At 41.4% G+C, this 22,227-nt stretch overlaps 2 protein-coding genes across 2 annotated transcripts; one reads left to right on the top strand and one right to left on the bottom strand.

Moving 5' to 3' along the window:
* Positions 1-774: 774 nt before the first annotated feature.
* Positions 775-10,786, top strand: tapt1 (transmembrane anterior posterior transformation 1). The gene is made up of 12 exons (XM_022238668.2): positions 775-973; positions 1,821-1,951; positions 2,495-2,613; positions 3,605-3,764; positions 5,262-5,397; positions 5,643-5,740; positions 6,117-6,186; positions 6,517-6,597; positions 7,110-7,219; positions 7,407-7,466; positions 8,236-8,381; positions 8,563-10,786. The coding sequence occupies exons 1-12, from the start codon at positions 787-789 to the stop codon at positions 8,957-8,959; spliced, it is 1,695 nt and encodes a 564-aa protein (XP_022094360.2). The 5' UTR covers positions 775-786; the 3' UTR covers positions 8,960-10,786.
* Positions 10,787-10,848: 62 nt separating this feature from the next.
* LOC110981255 (2,3-bisphosphoglycerate-independent phosphoglycerate mutase-like) lies at positions 10,849-22,133 on the bottom strand. Its single transcript, XM_022238669.2, has 11 exons — positions 21,770-22,133; positions 20,290-20,456; positions 19,273-19,389; positions 18,352-18,484; positions 17,227-17,405; positions 16,293-16,496; positions 15,602-15,728; positions 15,296-15,444; positions 14,581-14,698; positions 13,811-13,945; positions 10,849-13,521 (listed from the first exon to the last, which is right to left on the bottom strand). Exons 1-11 carry the CDS (start codon positions 21,822-21,824, stop codon positions 13,376-13,378), a joined length of 1,530 nt encoding a protein of 509 aa, XP_022094361.1. The 5' UTR covers positions 21,825-22,133; the 3' UTR covers positions 10,849-13,375.
* Positions 22,134-22,227: the final 94 nt, after the last annotated feature.

Genomic DNA, 22,227 nt, shown 5'->3' with positions numbered 1-22,227 from the left:
ACCCAAGGGCTTTGCTAGATCATAAGGAGCAATCGCGCTAAATTGCTGGGGTAATCAGTGGCTGCGGGCCAGTTTAGACAAACAAAAGCCTCAAATGGGGCACAGAAAAATAATCTGTCCCAAGCCTAATCCAATAATCCATTTACAGTCTTGCAAATCTCCAAACACTACCAACCCGTGGTGTAGTCGTGCGTACTGCTTCGATTAGCACGTGCATGCTGACTTTTATGCACATTGTACTAAAACTTTGAGCTTTCAATGGACTGACTTCATTCCACATGTAAGTCATTTGCTTACGTATTATGCGTGCACTAGGCCAATTAGCTACCTGCCACCTCTCAAGAGCAAACATTACTGGGCCACTTTTTTAAAACTGACTTTCATCGTGGGGTCCAGAATGCTTCAGATTTTGGCATTTTAGTAAAGATGCTACACCAATCACCTTGACATTATAAGCACTCTGCTGTATCACAGTGGCGTATCCACGCTCTTTCTTCTCAGAGGGGAGGGGGTGGGGAGAATTCCCTCAGGGGGAGCACAGTCGCCTGTGGCTCCCCAGCCAGGCTCCTCTCAGAGGGAGCAGAGGGAGGAAATATTTCTCAAGGGGGTGAGCTACCCCCTTGTCCCCCCAAGCTAGGCTGCTGAAGTGAAACTGAAGCCTTGGGGAGGTTGTGGACAGAGCCACCGTTTGGAAATCTACATGTACAAGCCGGATGCCGATTGAACCATAATTTGGAAAATTATCTAGTAAGCACCGCCAATAGGGGGCGCTATTGCCAGCTTCTAATGTTAGAATTGGAGAATATGGCAGCTGTCGGTAAGTGCAAAGATCCCTATTCTGGAGATGCTGAGATGGAATGCCCCTCCGAAAGCTCAGATATTACCAGGGAGGCTGAGGCAGCACATGGAAAGTCCCCAGAGACGGTTGGACAGTTTTCTGATTCGGGGGATGCCCCTGTTATTGAAGAAAAAGGTAAGCCCAGACATACTCTCAGTCATGTACATGCAAGTACGTCCCAGAATGGTCATTGTGCCTCAGACTTCACTTCAAAATTTTCATTGCTTTGCAACGCTATGGAATATGGGTTTCTGAATGTGCCCATTTATTCTGTCTAAAACTGCATTTTCTCAATCAGAATTCCCCCCAACCTGCCCACACTAAATAATTTCTCATTAACATGTAGTCACGATGGGTTTTCAGGGTTTTGGACCGTCTAGTCTGCGAGTGTGAGCTATTTTTGGCAAAATTGAGACCTTAGGTCTACTTACAATCTTGCCTCTCTTCAACAAACAATCTGCACATTGGAGCTGCCTACTGCAGTACCTGTCCGTTGAACAGAAGACTGGTTCTCATCCCGTCCAGTCCTCTGAACATATTAATAGGGATGGTGGCCATTCCAATATTAACCTCATTTCTACGGGTATGATCTTGCTGTGCAATGTTGGTTCCCTGTGAAGGAATGCACACACAGCCCACGGAGTTGAGATTGCCAATGAGGTGATGCATGTGCCATACGTCATATTTCAATGAACACCCTCAAAGTGTGCAAACATTTTGATTAAAATCTACAGGAAACTTCTGTAATTTTGTGGTCAGATCAAAATGGTGAAGGTCCCCTACAGTTGTTGACTCTATGGAAAACAGCAGTTAGAATGTACATGTACATGTTCAGTGCCCCATCCTTGAACATTGATTTGTGGTATGACTTCACTTTAATTCTTTCAACATGCTGAAAGGTATCTTACCGGGAGCTCGTAGTAATGTAGTATTTTAAAAGACTGTGCCCTGTTTTGGGGTTGGATTTCACTCTCATAAATAGATCTGTCTTTGTGGAGGTACTTCAGTGCCGAGGTGACAAGAGGCTACCTTCTGGAACATGATGAAGCGAGATACGCACTAAAGAGACAGCGTGTCTACACATTCATACGCATTCCGAAGGAGCTAGAAAAGGTACAGGCTTATTAACAAAAGCATAGTGCACTCTACTTTACAGGAACATAGTGCAGCAACAGCGACCCTGCTAGCACTTGACAGAGACGTTAAATGCACGAAGAGTGTCAATTCATGATCAAGCTAAGTAACTTTGATCACCTTTCAGCTGACAAACTCCATCAAAATTTCCAAAGTGCTGAATATTTCGCCCGTGAGTTTGAGGTCTGAAGTTAGTCGTCTTTGTTTCTTTGCTTTGCCCTGATGGTTGAAGTATTAACCCCAAAACACCTAAGGCATTCTTGCCAAAGCCTGCTTGAATTCTTTCTAATCCTCCACTGTGCAAGAAACCAGTGGCACATAGATATTAGTTATGAGCGATTTTGTGATGGTGAAATAATGCACCATCGGTGTCCGTGCCTTTGATTTCAGGAATCATCTGAACAGAACTTTGGAGAGAGTTTGAGGTTTGAGTTTCACAGTTTATTTTGGTGCTGTATGTATGATGTCACATACTCTGACGTGATGAAATTAATTTTCTTGTTGCGTGTTTGTCTGTTTCAGATGATGATGTACGGCTTCTTTCTGTGCATGGATGCCTTCCTCTTTATCTTCACCTTCCTGCCGCTGCGTGTCATCATGGCCCTTTTTCGTCTGGTCTCACACCCCTGCGTCATTCACAGGTGAGGGTGTTAACCCTGTAGGCCAGAAAGATCTGTGCCTGAAGTTATATTGGTGTGGTAGGCGGGATGTGGTTCAGTTCAGTACAGCTTGGTTGGGTTGGCCTAAGCTTTGGCTTGCTATTTAGCTCTTAGGATGACGTCAAATTTGCTGGTAAACAAGGGATTTTGGTTAAGAGTTATTGTGTCAAAAGTCATGGAGCATTACAGGATAGTCTCTGCTCCTTCACTGAAAAAGGCGGTTTTACTCTTCCAATAACAAAATATTCTAAATATCGTGAATCTTAACCCCTTCATGCCGGGACGCGTAAAGACACGCCATAAAAATTGAGATCCTCAGCCCGCTTTTCAGCTATTATTCTCGGCCCATGCTTGAGTGAACACGGTGAAAGAAGGCAGACCCTGGCTCTTGTATATATGGTAATTGGTCTTTGTGTGTAGCCCAAAAATGAAAAGACCGAATTTGCATCATAATCACCAGCTTCACAATAGTCCCCACTTTGAAAAGAGGCAACGGGAATGTGGAAGCTTGAGTAGAGCCGCATGCCACCGAATAATCAGCCTTTTCACCATGTTATTCAAAGTGTGCAGAGCACGCTGGGCCACAAACCGAGAATTTGCGATTTGGCAGGTGGCCTTCGTGGCCAAGTGAGGCTGGAATTCTTGGAGTCGGCTTTCGGAAAGAAATTCCCGCCGAGAAGGGGTTAATACTCTCTAGTTGGACTCATATTTGCAGTAATGTTTGTGATCAAGTCGGATTTACTGAGAAATCAAGTAAAAAGACAGAATTTGTGCATTAATTACTGATACAAATACTCTGTTTTATTGATAGAATGAAAGATAGATGCTCTTGAAGGGTTCACTCTTGATCATGGTTGTTGCATTATGAATCATACTGTAAAAATAAATTGAAATGCTAGGGACAGATTGAGATGTGGATAGAGTTAATGTAAGAAGATACTTATGAAAGGCAATATTGCCCTTCTTTTTCCAGGGGGCAGAGGCTGGAGCCTGCCCAGATCTGTGACATCTTGAAGGCCGTCATCCTGATAGCCTGTATCTGGCTGCTGCAGTTTGTGGATGTATCCATGTTGTATCACCTTGTCAGAGGCCAGGCTGTCATCAAGCTCTACATCATTTATAACATGCTGGAGGTAAGGGTCGGGCACCTTCATGAAACCCCCCAAAAAGTGACCGAAATAACCACCTGTGTCGTGTTGTGTGCTGTGCGTGAGAACCATAGAGGACACTGTGCAGCCTACCCTGTGTGTTGGTCTGCTGGACAGCATTTAGCAACCATTTTGTTTGAGTACCAGATTCACTTTCATTTTTGATGTGAGAAAAAACCACCTATACGTAGGCACTTGATAAAATACAGTAAAATCTCGATAAGTCGAAGCCTGTTAAGTCAAATTTCTGTTTACCTCGATGTCTTTCTGTATTCCCGACAGAAGAATAGGCCTTTATGTACAATAAACTATCCGTAACTCGAAACGTCAATACCACTAAAGTCGCTTATCTCAAAGTTTTGGTAGGCCAATTAAAAAAAACACTGAAGAAGTGTGATGAAAGAACGCTTGCCTTCATTATGAGTCATTACTGTCATGTGCACGGCTTTTCTTTGATGAGCCGAGCATGTTCACACGGGCTGCCATTGTCACGTTGACAAGCACTGGGTAGGCATCAACTGCAACCGTAGAAAACGCTGTGTCCGAAACGGGCTTCCACAGCTACGGCTAGGTCTATTGTCCACGGGTCTTCATGCATTTCCTATAGAATGAATACCAAGACCTAGCTCTGAACAAGAGATTCGGATGCAACTTAAATGAGGCATGAATGATGCGCCCTCAAGCGCTTGGTACATGTATCACGTGACCCAGCACGGAAACCGACTGGCCCGCGCGCTGCGTTATGCGGTAACAGCCCGATCAAGCAAAGCAAATGAATGAATTCTCAAGACGTAGACACAGGCACTGGTACATACCTTCATTGGTTTATTGTTTATTGATGTACCACATAAAAACATGCTTAATGGTGAGGTTTGAGGAAAACTTGCACAGTAGGGATAGCCTAAAATCCACTTCATGTTCAACTCAGCTTGCAGGCCAACTGCCGTAAGCCAGTAAGGTTGCATATGCACTGAAGCATGTAACTCTCGATAACTCGAACGTTGGATAACTCGAACTTTTCGTCCATTCCCCTGAGCTTTGACTTATTGAGATTTTGCTGTATGTTGATTTTAATTTTTACATGTTAACACAAGTGGCCTACTTGCATAGCTGAGAACAGTGCCGAATAATTAATTCTTAATAATTCCAGGTATGTGCATGGCAGTAATTGTAGATGAATAGGTTTGGCATAGATATTGTTTCGTTTAACCCTGTCCATGTGTTATTAATGCCAACGGCTAGTATCCATTCAAAGTTACCCTTGGTGCTCACCATAAATCTTAACATTATGCATCTTGATGGAGTCAAAAGGCAATTGTGGTAAGTGTCTTGCTTAGTGACACAAGTATAATATGGCATAACTGTGGCTGGATTCTAGACTACTTGTATAATTGCACATCACTTGGATGAGGCCTTCAAACTAAAGAGTTTGCTGGATTTAGTGCCAGTCATTTCTGGTTTAACTTGTACATGCAATTGTAGGTTGCCGATCGTCTCTTTTCGTCGTTTGGCCAAGACATCCTTGACACGCTTTTCTGGACTGCCACAGAGCCTCGAGACAAGAAACGAGAGCATCTGGGTATCCTGCCCCATCTACTTATGGCCATCATCTATGTCTGTATCCTTTCTGAGATATTGCAGTCTCAACCATTAACCTATCTAGCCAACTGAATATTCCAACTGCATGTCAGGGGTTATTTGGGATAATTCTATACGTGTTAGTCTGGTCTTGTCAGCACATCTGTACACCATCTCACTATGTGCTGAACTTGTGTGAGTCAGATGTTTTTATCCCAAATGACCTTACCTGACTTGAAATGTGCATGATCAAACTATCCTTTTGTCCTTCCTTAACTGTGCCAGTCTTACATGCTGTACTGGTCTTGCTTCAAGCCACTACCCTCAACGTGGCATTCAACTCCCATAGCAAGGCACTGCTCACCATCATGATGTCCAACAACGTGAGTGTAAAAAACATTATTACCGGCTTTTTTCAGGTCCGTTCATACAAATTTAAATTTGTGACATTGGTATTGCTAGTGGTTTGCATAGCAGATTGCTGAAAATAGAACAAAATTTATCAGCATCATGTTCTTTTCAAGTATTAAAAGAGCCTTGGCTATAATTGTTGATATTTCTGCTTCATTAAACACACCTTTGGAATAGAGCAATATGCAGAGTATGGTATGCACCATGATGGATTAGTTTGCGTGTAGCATGGTATGTTGCCAGGGATGGATCAGTCAGGATCAAGGACTCAAGTTTCTTGAGGCAGAAAGAGTTTTTGGTCATTGAGCTCAGTTGTCAGTTTGGTTTCTCTCTCGTCTGTGTTGACAGTTTGTGGAGCTGAAGGGGAGTGTCTTCAAGAAATTTGAAAAGTACAATCTCTACCAGATGTCCTGCAGTGGTAGGTGGCTGTCCTAGGGGGTTTCGGTCACTTTCATTTTTTTTAAATGAAAACCATTTTAGGCAGTGGAATATTAAAGAAAGAATGCACGACTGGGAAAACAAGACACTGCGTCATCCAGCAAAATGAGGTTTATGGATCCATACCTTGTAAGCTTTTAGAAATCAGGAAGAACAAACTCATGGCCTCATTTTGATGTGCCACCCCCATCATTCTGATGAAACAAAGGAAAAAATTGGTACTCTGTAATGATTTTTGTTAACACCTTTTAATAGTCATGGGCAAAGGGGACAATGATATAATTTACCAATGCCCTTATTCTGTTCACAGATATCAGGGAGCGATACCACTACATGATCCTGCTCTTCTATGTCGTGCTTCGCAACATGACCGAGTTTAACTGGAACATTGGTGAGTTTGTCCTCTGATTGAGTCCATTTTCCGACAGGACTGAGTCAGACCCAGAAGGTGAGCCTCTGGCCAGATACTACTGCCAAGCAGAGACAAAATTTTGTACAGTAACGTCCAGTTTGTCACTACAGCGCTTGTCTCATAGCAATTTCACCTGCCAACAGTTTAATTAACATTGTGATTTGCAGGACCTCAACTGGATATGTTTATTAATGCTTGTGATCATGTGGACCACACTTCTTTGTATTCACACACTCAAAAGTCCCAGTGCATTTCAACCAGGAATCTTTCTGTCTTCTCCAAAAGGGTCCACCCTGCAGGAAGGCAATGGTACATTCCATGTGCATGAACATTCAAGGTCATATTGCCCCCCCTCGTTAAAGCAAGTAGTGTCTGTGCCATACCCTCCACAATCCTGCAGAATCCTCAAAGCATCTCCCGGTGGAATTGAAGGATCTTTGAGAGCCAGTATGAAAAGTTAATGCGTACCTCCTCGAATATTTTGTTCACAGATCATTTCTGGGATTTAATACCGGACCTAATATCTGTGCTGATTGCTGAGATTCTGGTGGACTGGGTCAAGCATGCCTTCATCACGAAATTCAATTCAATTTCAGCCGAGGTAAGATCCTTGCCAGTTTTATGCAATGTGCTTGAATACAGGCACGTGATCAATTAAAGTTGAGATGAAAATTATTGCCTGGCTTCAATTTTGTCTGAAATTTAATCCAATGAAACCTATTGTGCTTTGAGTGGCTAGCAGTGTCCATTTAAACATTAGTTTTGAATTTTTGTTCATACTTTTACAGGTGTACACAGAATACAGGGCCAACCTGGCTTTTGACATGGTGACAAGCAGAAAGAAAAATGTAAGCTCTCCAAAGCCTGCATCCCCGTGTTCTCATGACGTACAGAAATTACTTTATGTGAAGTATGACTTGTAATCTTGAATTTGTAGTGTACTAAATGTTTATCCACAGGAAAATATGAAAACTAAAACAATGCTAACAGGTGTTTAATTTGAATTGATTCTTTAGACACTTAATAGGTGGAAAGGCTTGCGGTAGCACCATGCGAAGGAATATATCGCTTATGAGTATGTGTGGTTCTGAAAAGAACTGGGCATATACTCAACATTTCAGACTGCATACTAAGTCCGTCGTCAGAAGACTGGAGAGATGCTGAAGATGGAGCTGTTTATATAAGGTGACTGGATGCAGTGGGGTGTGACAAGGATGCTAGTGGTGGATTCAGCTGGGCGCTCATGCGGGACGTGGCCCAGCAAGTATATTCCTTCACATGGTGCTACCGCAAGCCTTTCCACCTGTTGCCGTCTTTCGCCACGAATAGCCTGAAATTCCATCTTTAGACACTTGTTTGGCTGTGTCATTAAATCTGTCAGTATTAGTCTTAGATGTGTCTGTGTAATCTGTCAGCTGGGCCCTACCTTCCTTATTGATCCTGTAAAAATTCTCTCCAAGGGAATGGATTTTTAAACTTTTTATGTACCTGAGATTGTTACTTTTAATTGTGCAGAACTTTGCAATTGTGTGCATAGGGCACACAATTGAAACACTAAAAGAAACAAGCAAGATCTTCTGGAAGTGGGATGAAGCCATGTTGTGCCCTTTGTTTCAGGCCTTTTCAGACCATTCTGATGTTGTTGCCAGGAGAATGGGATTCATTCCGCTACCCCTAGCGTGCCTTGTCTATCGCATTGTCGTCCAGTCGTTCAAGATACATGGCACTGTAGGAATAGTTCTCATCTTTCTTTTTTACTTATGGTGAGCTCATCAAAGAAGATTGAAGCTATCATAGTTGTTTATGGTATCAATATTTTTGCATGCCTTCAGAAACTCATTTTCAACTTGAAGGTAGATAACTTTTTCTCATGATCTTTTTCAAGTTACTGACATTTTGATGAAGTATTTTGTTTTGGGGTTCTTCTTTTTCATCTCATGGCAGTCTGACAGCCTTCAAAGTCTTGAACAGCATCCTCCTGCTGGGAAAAGCCTGCAAGTACGTTAAGGAGGCCAATCTGGATGTCACTGTCCTGCCGCCAAAGAAGCCCAGCCCATCACCATCCCCTCCGCCGCCGTCGTCAGCGACCGCACCAACGGCGCCCTCAGGAGACGCCGCAGGGGAGTCCAGAAGGGTGCCGCCAGCCATTAGCTCGCAGACGCTGCTGTCGGCAGACAGCAGCGTGAACCTGCTTGCAAGTGGACCGGACGTGGGTCCCCTCTCACCAATGGAGGCCGGCAAGTCGCTGACTAAGGAGGACATTTTGAAGAGCAAGTCGGACAGGAAGCGAACGCTGTCTGAGATTGATCGCTACACCCTGTGCAGCAATCGGATTGTATAGCACATCGCCAGGCCCCACTCCAATGGTTTTTTTTCCTTCAAAATATATAAAATTATTTTAACTGTAAAGGTGTATAATTTTTCTCAGAGTCTGCAAGATGTCTGTTGCTTGGTAACGAAGATGTTTGAATCGGAAGTGAAAATATGAAACAAGTGGTGCAACCAGTTTAGACCTGTTTCAATGATTGTTGTGCTTGAAGAAGCAATTAAACTTTGAGTTTGTAAGTTTGAATTGTGTAAATGTGAGCCCGCCAAGGTTTTGCAGAAATGGATAGTGTTCAATACCGACACATGTAAACTTTCCTTATGAGTTTAAGTGACATTTTCTGTCCTGCTTTAAAATGATGGACCCACCTGAAACAAATGGAGAACCCCTGCCACTGATGTACTGAGATCATGCTGATAGGGAACAGTTAACCAAAGAAACAAAAAAGAGGGTGCTTGTTATTGCTGAACTGTTCTTGTACTAATGCCACCCTTCGAATGTTTAGCATACAGTGTTGGGAGCTTTGTGGGTGCAAGGTTTTCGACAAGTGTACCTGCTCTTGTAGCCTTCCATACTTCAAATGGCCTTTTCCCATTTTAGTGATGTATGGTATAAGCTGGTTTCTATCCTTAATTTGTTAAATGTTAATAATATATTCTTGCCTGAAATGTGGACTGACTTGTTTGTAAATTTCTGTTGTAATTTATTGGACTTTTATGATAATTTGTACAAAGACGAAAGACTGAATGACAAAGTTGTGTCAGTTGTGGATCGTACCTGTCAATTAGTTTCTGTTTAACATTGAAAAGAAATCTTGTGGAAAAAAATTGGGTTAAAGGTTAGCGGGAAGCATTGTTGGTTGATCAGTTCCACATGCGGATTGCTCTTTAGAAATATTCCCTAATTCCTTTATTTGCAGTTTTTTTCTCTTCTCTGAAAATCATATTTTTTCCTTTTCTCTAATTCCACATACATGTGCAAATTCTAATCATTAATCAAATGTTTCTTTGACATTTACATGCCACTTGTCTGTAATGTTTTACTTTTCTACATTTCTGTTCTTGGATTAGATCCATTTTTAGGTGCCTCGCTGTCAGTTGTTTTGGCTTTATAATTCTAGAGTCCCTTTTTCAACTGTTTTTTCCTGATTTTTTCTTACTGTGCACGTGTTAGTTTAAGGTTTGGAACTCTACATGTACTTCTGCCAACAAATGGCAAGAGAGTCAACAATTTTTTTTCAGTTTGTGTTAAAATTTCACATTTCAAAGCTTAGCTAAGAATTTGGGCTTATGTGCACATCCTTATGGATCCTGTCCTGAAGGGGCTAGTGCAAAATTTCTTTATTCATGCTGAAAGCACAGAATGTTGATCATGAGTGCAGAATTCAATGGTTAAAAGAGCCAAGATGTGGGCCCGTATTCCAAGTGCTGTTAAAAAGTTAAAATGGAACCACAGCAAATAAAATACAAATTTTACTGCATGTATTCTAGTATGTGCTAGGAGAGATATGGCATGTTGTGTCTCTGCAAAGTCAAGGCAGATCAGTCTGCTTCATGGACAAGTTTAACTGCCCATACACTTTTGTGGTTTATTTCAATTTCTTATTTGAATGCTAGATACCAGCATGACATGTTTGACGTAGATTTGAAAGTACTAAGCCCAACCAAAGAACTGAATTCATTCATCAGAGTGGAGTTCTTAATTTAATGATTTGCACTATATATTTTTTCCGGATACACCCAAACATTACAGCCTACATGTACATCTTCCATAATTGTAAGCAATACATCCTTTTGATGTATTTGTCATGAACAAAATGAATAAAAATGTGTTGGGAAATGAGGATTCACAGTGCAACTTGTTTCTTCGACTGTTGACTTTGTACAAACCAATTAGACAAAGACTTTCCAACATTCCATATATCATTTAATAGACACTTCTTTCTAGTTCTGATATAAAGTTACTCCTTTTCCAGTTGCAATTTTTATTAGGTCAATAAAGACACTGTTTGTATCTGGCAAACAATTCCTAAAACTTAATTATAAATTCACCCAACAATACTTGGTAAATATGCTACCTTATCGTACAACATAGGAGTCTCAAACAACAGACAGCCAATATGGACATCAGTGTCAACTGTACTGGTTTGATCAATCAGAACTTACTACATTTGACAAATTTCCCTTTTTTCAGGAACACACACATCTGCAGATGAAACCACTCACTTGATGGAGAATGCAGACGCTTTGCTTGCTTGATTCAGCCTATTATCCTGATAATCTCAAAATACATCAAATGCCCAAAACCATTGGCCAGTGTGGTAAAGTGCACAAACAAGAGGACCAATTAGAGCAGGTGTACCACGGGTTAGTATCACCCACTTTCAAACCACTGTGCACAGCTTGACTTTATCATGTACTATGAAGCATGTCTTGTAATATGATCACTTAGTTGGCAGGAGGATGTTTGCTTCTAATTACGGTGGACTTATCTTCAACCCTGCACACAGCATTGAAGTAAGGCTTTTATCAAGAGGGTTCAGGCAATACAGTAAGTATTGCAACGTGTGTTAAGTCTGCGGTCTATAGTTGCTTGTGACGGTGAAGAAAAAATTTTCACGGCCAGTCAAATCTGAGTTTACACTAAACTACACTTGTGGTAAGTATAACTATTTCAGTGAATCACAGATAAAGGTGCATAAAATTAGCTTCACTTCTCTCAAAGAAAATAATTACAATCTTAAACTGTATTCCCAGGAAAGCACACTTTTACACACTGAAAGATTAATTCATTTTTCTCCATTTATAAGGACAGTGTTTCTCACTCAAGCCATTATAAATTAGCGGCAATGCATTCTTGAAGTAGGATCTTTGAAACAACCTGTCAAATGCAAGCTCATGCAGGTGGAAGAGGATTCTTTTCTAAGCGGAGAAAACGTTTTAGCATGCACATCGGTGATTAACCAAACATTGCACAATCAGTTTTGAGAGTATCCCTTGATGTTTTGCCACGATCCTGATTAAATTTAAGCACAGAATTTGCTGCAACAGAAAGGCCATTTTGACACTATCACACCAATCATCGCACATGTTCAACACTCCATAACACTTGTTACCAACCTTGCAGATTGAAACTTCCAAATACGATTCAACAAATACAAGTTTGTAGGTCAGCCAACCTGTCAGAGTAGGACTATTGGAGCAAAACCAATATTTTCAATATGGGGTGGTCACAGGTTGCCTAATGCAAGCTAACGCCAGAAGCTTGGTGGTAAGAAAGAGTTGAAGGGTCACATGAGTAAATTCAAAAGCTCTTGAAAAGCACCGAGCCTTTATCCGCTCCGAGCCGAACAAAAGAGGGCATTTTTTTTGGTACCCATGGCATAGGCGCGTTATGAGGCGAGCAAGTATATGCGCGTTTGACGCGGAGCATGCCAAGTATGCGTAACTATTTTATTTCGGCTTGTATGGTCTTTGTGCACATGCAGAACGCGTGCAAGAACGGCTTGTAACCACCTGTTTTTCTTTTGCCAATTTGGGGTACACTTCAGCTTGAAGCGGATTACAACATTACCTCAGGGAGTGACAAACCCAAAATTGAAATTAAGAGCATCACCTCTGAATTGTGGACTGGCTCTAAAAAAGTGGCTTTAAACAGGGTTGTAGCATGTAATTTTTTAGTGCCGGCTGTTTTTGACATTTAAAAAAAAACCAGCCCATTTTTCTCTCTCAACACAAAGAAATTGCAACAATGCAGTATACATTGAAATTTGTGCTGGCCAGCAAGCTTCATTTTCATCTCCAGTGCTGGCCCGTAATGTTGAGTGGTGCCTAGCACAGGCCGGAGCCGGCCAGCATAGCTACAACCCTGGCTTTAAAAGACATTTCTCTTTAAACATTGACCCAATGCCTCATCGTAGTTAACAATGTATTGGCCCGAGAGCCAACATTTATTTATTCATTTATAAGTTATGACTTGCAGCTAGCATCTCAAGTGTGATAATGTTATGTACATCAGTACTTTGGAAGTTAAGTTATAATTGGTTGTAGTGTTTAGTATAGAAATTGACTCATCAAACACTGCAGAGCACATGCAGGGAAACCAACCCCAAACAGGTTAGACCTCTCATTAGTCTTGGCACTCAGTTGCTCCTAGTCTCTCTCAAACGACACCACTTCCTACAGATTACCATATGCACTGGTATTTTGGATATGAAATTTCTGTGATGCGAATTAGCTGCTCCGTATTTCGAGGCTATTCGGATCAACACATGCGCGCACACTGTGCAGACATGCGCATGATGGCGTTGAATATGCACTTGTAATTTTCCTGCGAAGATGGTGTCCTATGAGGGAGATTTAAATATGCACCACTATTTCATTGGATATCAAGGATTTTGCTAAAATAGAATTAGCTACTACATTTTGGTGATCATTCCAGGAGCGACTTTCCTGTCATCTCGGGTGGGATGGGTTGGCCCATCAGCTCCAGCACGGTTGGTGCCACGTCGGGCAGAGCAGCATTGTGGGTGATGTTCTGCTTGAACTTGCAGGTGCCGCCGTGCATGCAGAAAGGAACTGGATGGCAGGAATGGAAGGAAAAGACAGTGACATGGCAATCTCTTTAACCGTTGCCACTTTCAGCACGTTGAGAGCAAACGGCAACTTCTATACATGGTAGATGATATAGTGCAAATTTTGGTGGTGCAGGGAAACTTGAGAGAACTCCGTAGCACAGAAAATGTGTGCTAATAGCAAAAAAGCATGTTACCAGCTACAAAATCACAAGCAATGCATACGGCCGGGGATTCGTTCACTGCTTGTTTTTGTCTTAGCACATGATTAGCTCCAAATGTTGACCACCTACCTCTCTTGGTGGTGTGTTTGGTCACCGGATTGCCCTGGCCGTCGATCATGACCTCTGCATTGCCGTGGTCGGCAGTGATCAGTAAGACATAGTCGTTTTCCTCGCAGGCTTTCTTCATGTCCCCGATAGCTTTGTCTGATCATGGAGGAGAGACAAAAATTAAAAGCCACAACTGTCTCAGAATCCTTCGCTGTAGCTGGCTTGGCTTTGGCTTAAAACTAACACTTGAGCCTGTGGAAGCCGTTGGAGAGTGGCTTGGGTCAATTTTCGTAGTCACATGTATTGTTTCTAGATGCAGCCAAATAATTGGAACATGGCTTAAATGGCCTATTGTTTGTGTTTTAGCAACAGCCATAGCCAGTTGATTCTGACACAGACTTTGCTCTTTCAATTTACATGGCTTTGGTTCAGATTAAAACTTTCAGAGAGGACTGGGCTTATTGAATCTATGAATCTCTAATGAGGGTGCTATTCAGCCAAAGAGGGAAGGTATGGCTCCTGCATCCAAAACTTGTGGCAGCTGCTTAAAATAACAGGTTAGTCTATGGTAACCAGTTGCTGTTTCTGGCTGCAGCCAGGTCAGTTAGACTAAGTCTAAGTGACAGTACTCATATTTCACTGGTACACACTGTATTATCATTTTCACTGTGAAGGTATCAGAGGTTTGTACACATTCAGCTGAAAAGTGATCGAAATGTTTGCCGCATTCATACTACCATCTACTATGCTCTCTGTTCTTGCACAGAGTGCATAATGAGCCATGAGCCCACCTGTGGCTGTGCACGCTTTGACAGCAGCCTCGTAGACGCCAGTGTGTCCTACCATGTCAGGTGGCGCAAAGTTGCACATCAGGAATGGATATTTCTTAGACTTGATTGTCTCCACCATCTGAACAAGAAAACCATAGGAAATCTTCCACATGTGCAATGATATCCAACAAAGAAGTACAGACTTGATGCTCATGTTGCATATATGTGAACGAATTCAATTGTTCCACACTTTTTAGTCCCTACTAAAAAACTAAATTATACTTCTGTTAAACTGCAGCAACACCTCGGCTCCAGAGTGGCCTTATGCATGTATATGAGGACCTAAGCAACGTCCTCAAAGCTTCTGAAAGCTACATCTTGGTTTTAAACAACGGGATGCTTAAATCTTCCTTGTCGCCTGATTAATCTAGCACTTCAGCACATGGTGCTACTTGTGCATACACTAGTATTTCAGTTGATCATTGTCAAGGGTCATAATGTTGACAACAACCCAGCCATTTTATGCCCCTATATTCGAAAGTTATGACTGCGGCTAGAAATAACACCTTAATTGATGGAAATAATGCCTGTGGAAGCCACAAGCTGGGGCAAGATCCACTTCCCAAAGTGCCATACATTACCTACAGCCACTGTCAGTTTATTTGGATGTCGATCTTGACAAACAGCACTGAACAGTACCCTCTGCCCTGCAAGTCACACCATGTTTGCACAGTACCTTATCTGCCACACCCTGGCAGCTCATCTCTGGCTGGAGGTCATAGGTCGCGACCTTGGGTGAGGGCACCAGGCACCTATCTTCCCCTTCAAACTGCATCTCCCGTCCACCGTTGAAGAAGAATGTCACGTGGGCGTATTTTTCAGTTTCTGTCAGGGAAATTGGTTGTTTTATCCTTTCAGTAATATTTAGGTTAGCATATCCTAACAAGAAAGCGGATGAGGTATTTATATCCCATCTACAACCTTGTGTCATTACTTACATCATTTTGACTCTTAAAATTTCCATGAGTGTTTTTAGTTTTACCTGCACAGTGGAACTGTAGGACCTTGCGATGGGCTAACCACTCAGCTAGAACGTTCACTGGCTCTTCCGGCGGGAAGATGACGGGGAAAGGAAATTCTGCCTTGTACTCTGTCATGCAGAACACACCCTGCAGTGACAAGAATCGTAAAGGAGGAACTTAACTGAGGCAGCAACAAGACGACCTGTGGACAGGAGAGAATCAGTTCTGTCTACACCGTTGAAAAGTCTTGCCTGGTAACTGAAATTTCACTCTGACCAATCAGCTTTGCCTTGATGTTCATTAGGTTTAGGCAAGGATTTCTTACGTGTGACAAGTAGGTGAAAGGCAGGTTTTACTTGCTGGAATGAAAACTTTGGTGACAAGACTTGCGATTGACTTGTAATTGTCTTACAGTTACCGTGATTTGACTTGTGATTTTTGTGATTTGGGACATGTGTGTGAATGACTTTTTTGACTTCACTTGTGATTACTTATAATTTGATTCAATTCTGAGTAGACATATAATTACTTGCGACTGAGTTGTGGCTGGCTTGTGACATTGCTTGTGACCAACCTATGATTTAACTTCTGAATATTGTGTGACTTGTCTTGTGACTGGCTTACTACTAGAGCTGATGGTCTTATAATTTTGTTCGACTTTTAATTTGACTTGTGATGGACGTTGCCACAATTGAGCATCCGCAGACTCACCAGGTCTTTGGGGATCTGCGCCGTCTCAAACTGGGGCTTCAGACCGACTGCCTCCACGATCTGCCGCATGCGGTCAGCGCGGAAGTCAATGAAGATGAGCGTGTCGCCATCCCTGATGCGACCGTCCGGATCCACGATTATGGGCTTGAGGAACTCGTCTGTGACTCTCTCCTCCTCAGGAGCATCGTAATGATTCTGAACAACCTGGAGAAGTGTTAAATAAATGCTAGAATCTGAAGGCTAAGAATGAAGAGTGTGGTCCCTACGCAAAGCTGTAAATTCAGTTTTATGAAAACAATGTCATTCGTTAACCATTTCCCAAAGGTCTTTTAATTAGAAGCATTAAAAAAACTTATCCACCTCTAACTCTACCTGGGTGTGTAAATGGGGTTTGCATATCCAATGTTTTCTCTCTGTAATTCAATTCATGTATCTTTGAAGCAAAGAAGGGGATTGTAAAGACACTACAATTGATTAAAATGAAAATTCCTTGCATTAATTAGCATCACAGAGAATCAAAGTGCATACTTTTTTCTGGCTGAAAGTCAGATTGTCAAGAACAGCATCTTGAAAGAAAATATTTACAAACCGTCAAATGAAAAAAGGTTGCACGCAACATATTAGTCTCATCACAAAACTGCTGGTGATATGCAAGAAATTGCCAGGCTGAAGTATGTTTTTTGGTTTTTGACCATTTCGCACCATGAAAACGCTGTGTTTACTCTCTCAAATTGATCCAGAATAAAAATTTACAAAAAGATGATTCAGAACTTATGGACAGTCACAGTTGTGGACTTTGCATTGCATGTACATGAATTTGCCAGGAATAATTTCAACAATGCTACCTATTAACTGAGAGATACTTCCGCCAATTTCGGCCTGATTTGGGAATGGAGGATCATGCATGTTGACACATCTGTCAGTTGTTGCCTACCTGGACGATATCGTTGGGAGTCGCCTTTTCACCAATTCCTTGCACCAGCCCCTCGTAGGCGATCTTATTCCGCTCGTAGCGCTTGTCCCTGTCCATGGCGTAGTACCGGCCAACAACGGTCGCCAGAGACCCGTACCCGATGTTTTTGGTGTAGTCCAGCACCTCTTGAATGTACTTTACTGAAATTTAAAAGACGGTGATTTAGTCTAATGCAAATCTGTAAGCATCATTTTGAAGCCTGGGAAATTAAATTTTTGCGCGCAAAATAATCAGTATGATAGAAAACATGATGGAGGCCTGGGTCAAAATCACTCAATGAAGCACGCACACAAAAAATCTCATAGAATTTTGTTCTCAAGCATCTATACAAAATTAAGCTCAAGCATGAAGAAGCAATGTTTTGCATGTGAATAGAATATAGAAATCAGCATTTTTAGTATCCTAATCTTAGTTAGCAATTGAAATATTGAACGTAAAGATACACTGGAAGCAAAAATGCCCCTCATGAATTCAAGTTACAGTTATACCATTATCACCTAGAACCTTTTTGAGCCATCCAATATCTTCCACAAGGCAAAAAGTTCTAAACTTTCAAGGTCTAAGGTAAAGCTCTTATACATGTAGCTGGGATCCAACTTCCTCAATCCTGCAAAATCCTCAAAAGCCCTGTGGTGGATTTTGATGGATCTGGGTGAAGGAAAACTGAAGAACAATGCCAACGTGGTAGCCAAGACCTTCACAGGATTCCACATGACCATCACAATACCAACGCAAGACCTCTAGTCTGACTTCTGTCAAGAGTTATTCAAATGAACTGAAACAAAAGCATCCTTTTGCCCCTGTTCAACCCACTACTTGTGACTGGTCTTTTGTCTGGTCTTGTGATGGTCTCAACTTTAGCAATGACCAATCCAAAAGATGCCCATACTGTGCAAGCATCAAACTCATATGCGTCTACTAACATGTTGCATAATAACTTGAGGTGGAGGGGCAGGAATTTTGGCAATTCGAAAAAAAAAACACAGAGCCTCTTGAAGGGCACAACCTGCATATAAGTACAGCACCACTGATGTAAGGGTTTCTATATTCTGACCAAGAGATTTGGTTCAAAACTTTCTATATTACCTCCGCTGACGGGACTTGTGTCGCGTCCGTCAGAGAAGAACTGGATGAATGTCTTGGGCACGCCTTTCTCTTTTAGACCAACAAGCAAGCCCTTCAGATGGGCAATGTGAGAATGAACACCCCCATCGCTAACCTGACGATGAGAACCAAACACAGGATCTCTTCATAATTTATGTCATTGCATTCACTATGGTAACAAGTTTACTGATTTTACTGCATGGGTTTTTTTAACTGGTTTAATTATCACAGAATTTTTCACAAGACAGTCGGTTTTTTAACTTGACAAGCACTGCATCTCACAACACAAATGACAGAAGGAAAAATTCTTGCTTGCAAAAATGAACTTGCCATCAAATACATCCACCTGAAGACTTTGTGTGTATTATCAGTGCAATGTATGTAATTATCGTTATTACAGCACTTGATTTTCAAAAGCTGTATTTCTGGGGTCTTCTCTACTGTGGAGAGAAACTATGGGTTGAAGGGCTATAGTAAGTTTGAAATAGTAAATCTGTTATTATTGTAGATGTTTTAGTAAAAACAAACCTGAAAATAAACAGAAAATTTTGTGGAACTCTACATTTAGGTGGGAAGTTTAAAAGCTTGGGAAAGATTCAGATGAAGAAATTGTTAAAAACTGACAAAATAGTGAGAAGCATTATTCAATAAAACAGAACAATTTCTCAGAAGGGAGAGGGGGTCTTGATGGGATTTGTAATCCAACGACTGCATAATTTGCCTGTGGAACCACACCTGTGTTTCATCGAGTTCCTGACACATCTATCCATAGCTAGGTTTCTATAAATCAGTTTCTATGGAAATCACTTGCAGATTTAGATGTTTACACAGCGTATATGATCAAGACTTTTGACTGCTAAGCAGAGGCAGTACACTTAATTATGTTTCCGTGGTAACACTCACCAAGCCTAGAAGATGAATTCGGCCATTGCCATTTTTGGCTCTGGTGTAAGCCTCCACAAATGCCGGCTTGTTCATTATGGACTTGTCCTCGATTGCCAAGTCGATCATGACGATACTCTGAATTAAAAAGAAAAAGTACAAAGACTGTGAATACATACATGTATTTGGACTTTTAACTTGACAAATCCGAGTTGATGTCAATCAGGAGGGGCAATTCAAACTTTTTAAATAAAGCGTAAAGTTCTTTGTCCAAAATTCGCATCGGCCAGGAGTTTTCACACAAAAACACAAACTTACAGTAACAAAAATCCTGACTGCATAGATAAGAAGGCTGTCAAATACCACACCTGTTGTTATCTTCAGGAATCAACAGGGTCTAAAGAGTTGCTGGGCAGTTGTATTATGCAATGTTGCACCGGTTCACAGATTCACCTGGCTACAAATCAGAACGTGTGAGGGTAGTTTTGCTGAAATACCCCAAAAAGCCACTTGACAGATAGTTGGAAATAAAGGCTTCTTCTATCATTTTCCTTGAAATGTGGGGATGCTACCAGGAAAATCTTCACAGGGATAGTGCCATCTTTAAACCAAATATGATTTTTTAAACAACATTTTTAAAATGGATATTTTAATACGTAGCTCTATGTGGTGCAGTCCATGTTTCAAGTTAATGAATACGCCTTTTGCGAGTTAACTTTGACCCATATCTGACACACTGAGTTCTTTAAAATCGCGTGAACATAACAACTTCAATTCTCCGTACTAAAACCACTGTTGCTATACCTCGTGATTCAGGGCAAGTTTGTGCTTAGCTACATGTACATAAGAGATGCCTTGCAACAATACACTATACTCAATGGATAAGAAGGGCCCTGAATCACGAGGTACGGCAACAGGGTCTTTAGTCTGGAGAATTCAAATTGCTATGTTTATGTGCAATCAGATAACTCAGTGTACCAGATTTTATTCAAATTTAACTCGCAAAAGGCTTATTGAAAGCTACTAATGTCAGCCTACCTGGTACAAGACACGTCCAGCACCTATACTCAGGTGGCCCACCTCGCTATTTCCCATCAGGCCTTTGGGCAAACCGACAGACAGTCCCGATGCATCCAACGTGACACAGCTGGACTCTTTGCACAGCTCGTCCATGACTGGGGTGTCTGCATTAGCGATGGCATTGCCTGGTAACAAAGAAAAGAAGCAATAAAATTAGATAGGTATATGTTTCAACTATACGTCTATCTTCTTTTAAATTGGGAATTTGGGAATAGTGGCCAAGGAGGTGGCACAGGCAAGAAATCAAATTAATGGGTATTTCAGAGGATGTGGGCTCCAACTTTAGTCCACCATGATGTCTACATTGCCTTTTTTCTTATCAGACAAGTTCCATGTCAAAGAGATTTTGGTTTAGAGACGGGCATGGGATAGATGTATATTATTTTGATTGACTGAAATAATTTTGATAAATGGCAGGTACTGTATATACCGGTAAAAACTAAACTTGCTTTTTCCTCTAATAATTACACTGCCATTAAAAAACCGTTGCCAATATTTCAGGGCTTGTTTGACCCCGAGAAACACCATGCCCCAGGTTGCCAGGAGTCGTCGCTGATTGAGGAGAACAATGACATCAGATTTAATGTAATCTCCAGGCAGGGCATGGGGTTTGGGTATTTTATTACGATTTGAGAAAAGTGTGGTGCGTGATGCATTCACTTTCCCACTCTGGTTTGCAAGCGAAGAACTCCACTGATAAGATTTGCGTCCAAGCTGTTTTGACCATGGAAAACTGCCTTTGCCCTTGGTGTCACTAAAGTGTACAGAAGCACTTTGAAGAAAGGAAGTTTGGAGCCAGGGTGTGGGATAGATGTATATTATTTCGATCGACTGAAATAGCAAGTATCTGAAAACTAACTTTGATTTTTCCTCTAGCTGTCGTAAAAACTGTCACCAACATTTCAGGGCTTGTTTGACCCCAAAAAACCTGTTGACCTTGGTTCTCGCTGTGGGAGAGAGTTACTTGTGAAATGGCATGTACAATGTAAATTGGGTACATGTGAATGGAGGTGCCAGTGAGTGTTTTTTTATACCCTTTTGCACTCCATCGCTTTTAGGGACGTGCATCTTGAATGTTAAACAGTTACTTAGTCAACGTAGGAATATAAAATGGTTAATACTTGTTCAAAATTGAATGCTGAACATCAAACAAGGAAGGAGAAACTAACTTTACTGATAGATACTTCACATATTTAACAGTAGATTACTAATACTAACAACTACCAGCTTGACAAAATAGTCTGGCGACTTGCATTTTCTACACTGATGCACTGCAGACTGAGCTGAAGTCTGGAGTTCAGACCACAATGGCCGCACGTACAGTGAGTAGGCACTGAACAGCAAAAAATGCTCTTGCAACCTCTTGCCTTGGTCATGTTGCTACCTCTACAAATTTCAAACCTAGTTTCATAAAAAACAGACATACAATAATGCTTACCATGCTTTTCATCTGAAAGGCCCCAGCCATCGATTACTATCAGACAGACATTCATTCTTTTAAACAGTTAACGAGCGCAAGCTAAGAAATAACATCATAAAACGCCGGCACGTACGTCCCGTATATTAAAGGTCACTTTGCCCCCGAAGCGCTGGCGGTAGTGAAATAGCCATTTTTTACACTTGGACTTCGTCCCTTCTTTATCAAATACCAGTGAAAAATAAATCATAAATCTGGCCTAAAAATGTAATTAAAAATACTTTACACTGTGGCCTTATTTTCATAGAAATGATATTTCTCGAGCAAAATATGGTTCTGTATTTAGCAAGGCGTGAATCCTAACATTTCGTACAGACACTTTGGTAACAAATCCTAAATTTGAAAAAACAATTTACTAGTCTCACTCTCCAGTCTCAGAAATGTATATACAAAGTACGACAACACGGCGCGCCGCATAT

Source organism: Acanthaster planci, linkage group LG13, assembly GCF_054643075.1.
Source record: "Acanthaster planci isolate LZ-2023a linkage group LG13, COTS_SCS, whole genome shotgun sequence".
NCBI classification, from domain to species: Eukaryota; Metazoa; Echinodermata; class Asteroidea; order Valvatida; family Acanthasteridae; genus Acanthaster; species Acanthaster planci.
Note: the sequence above shows the minus strand (reverse complement) of the source record. Positions and strands in the feature narration are given on the sequence as shown.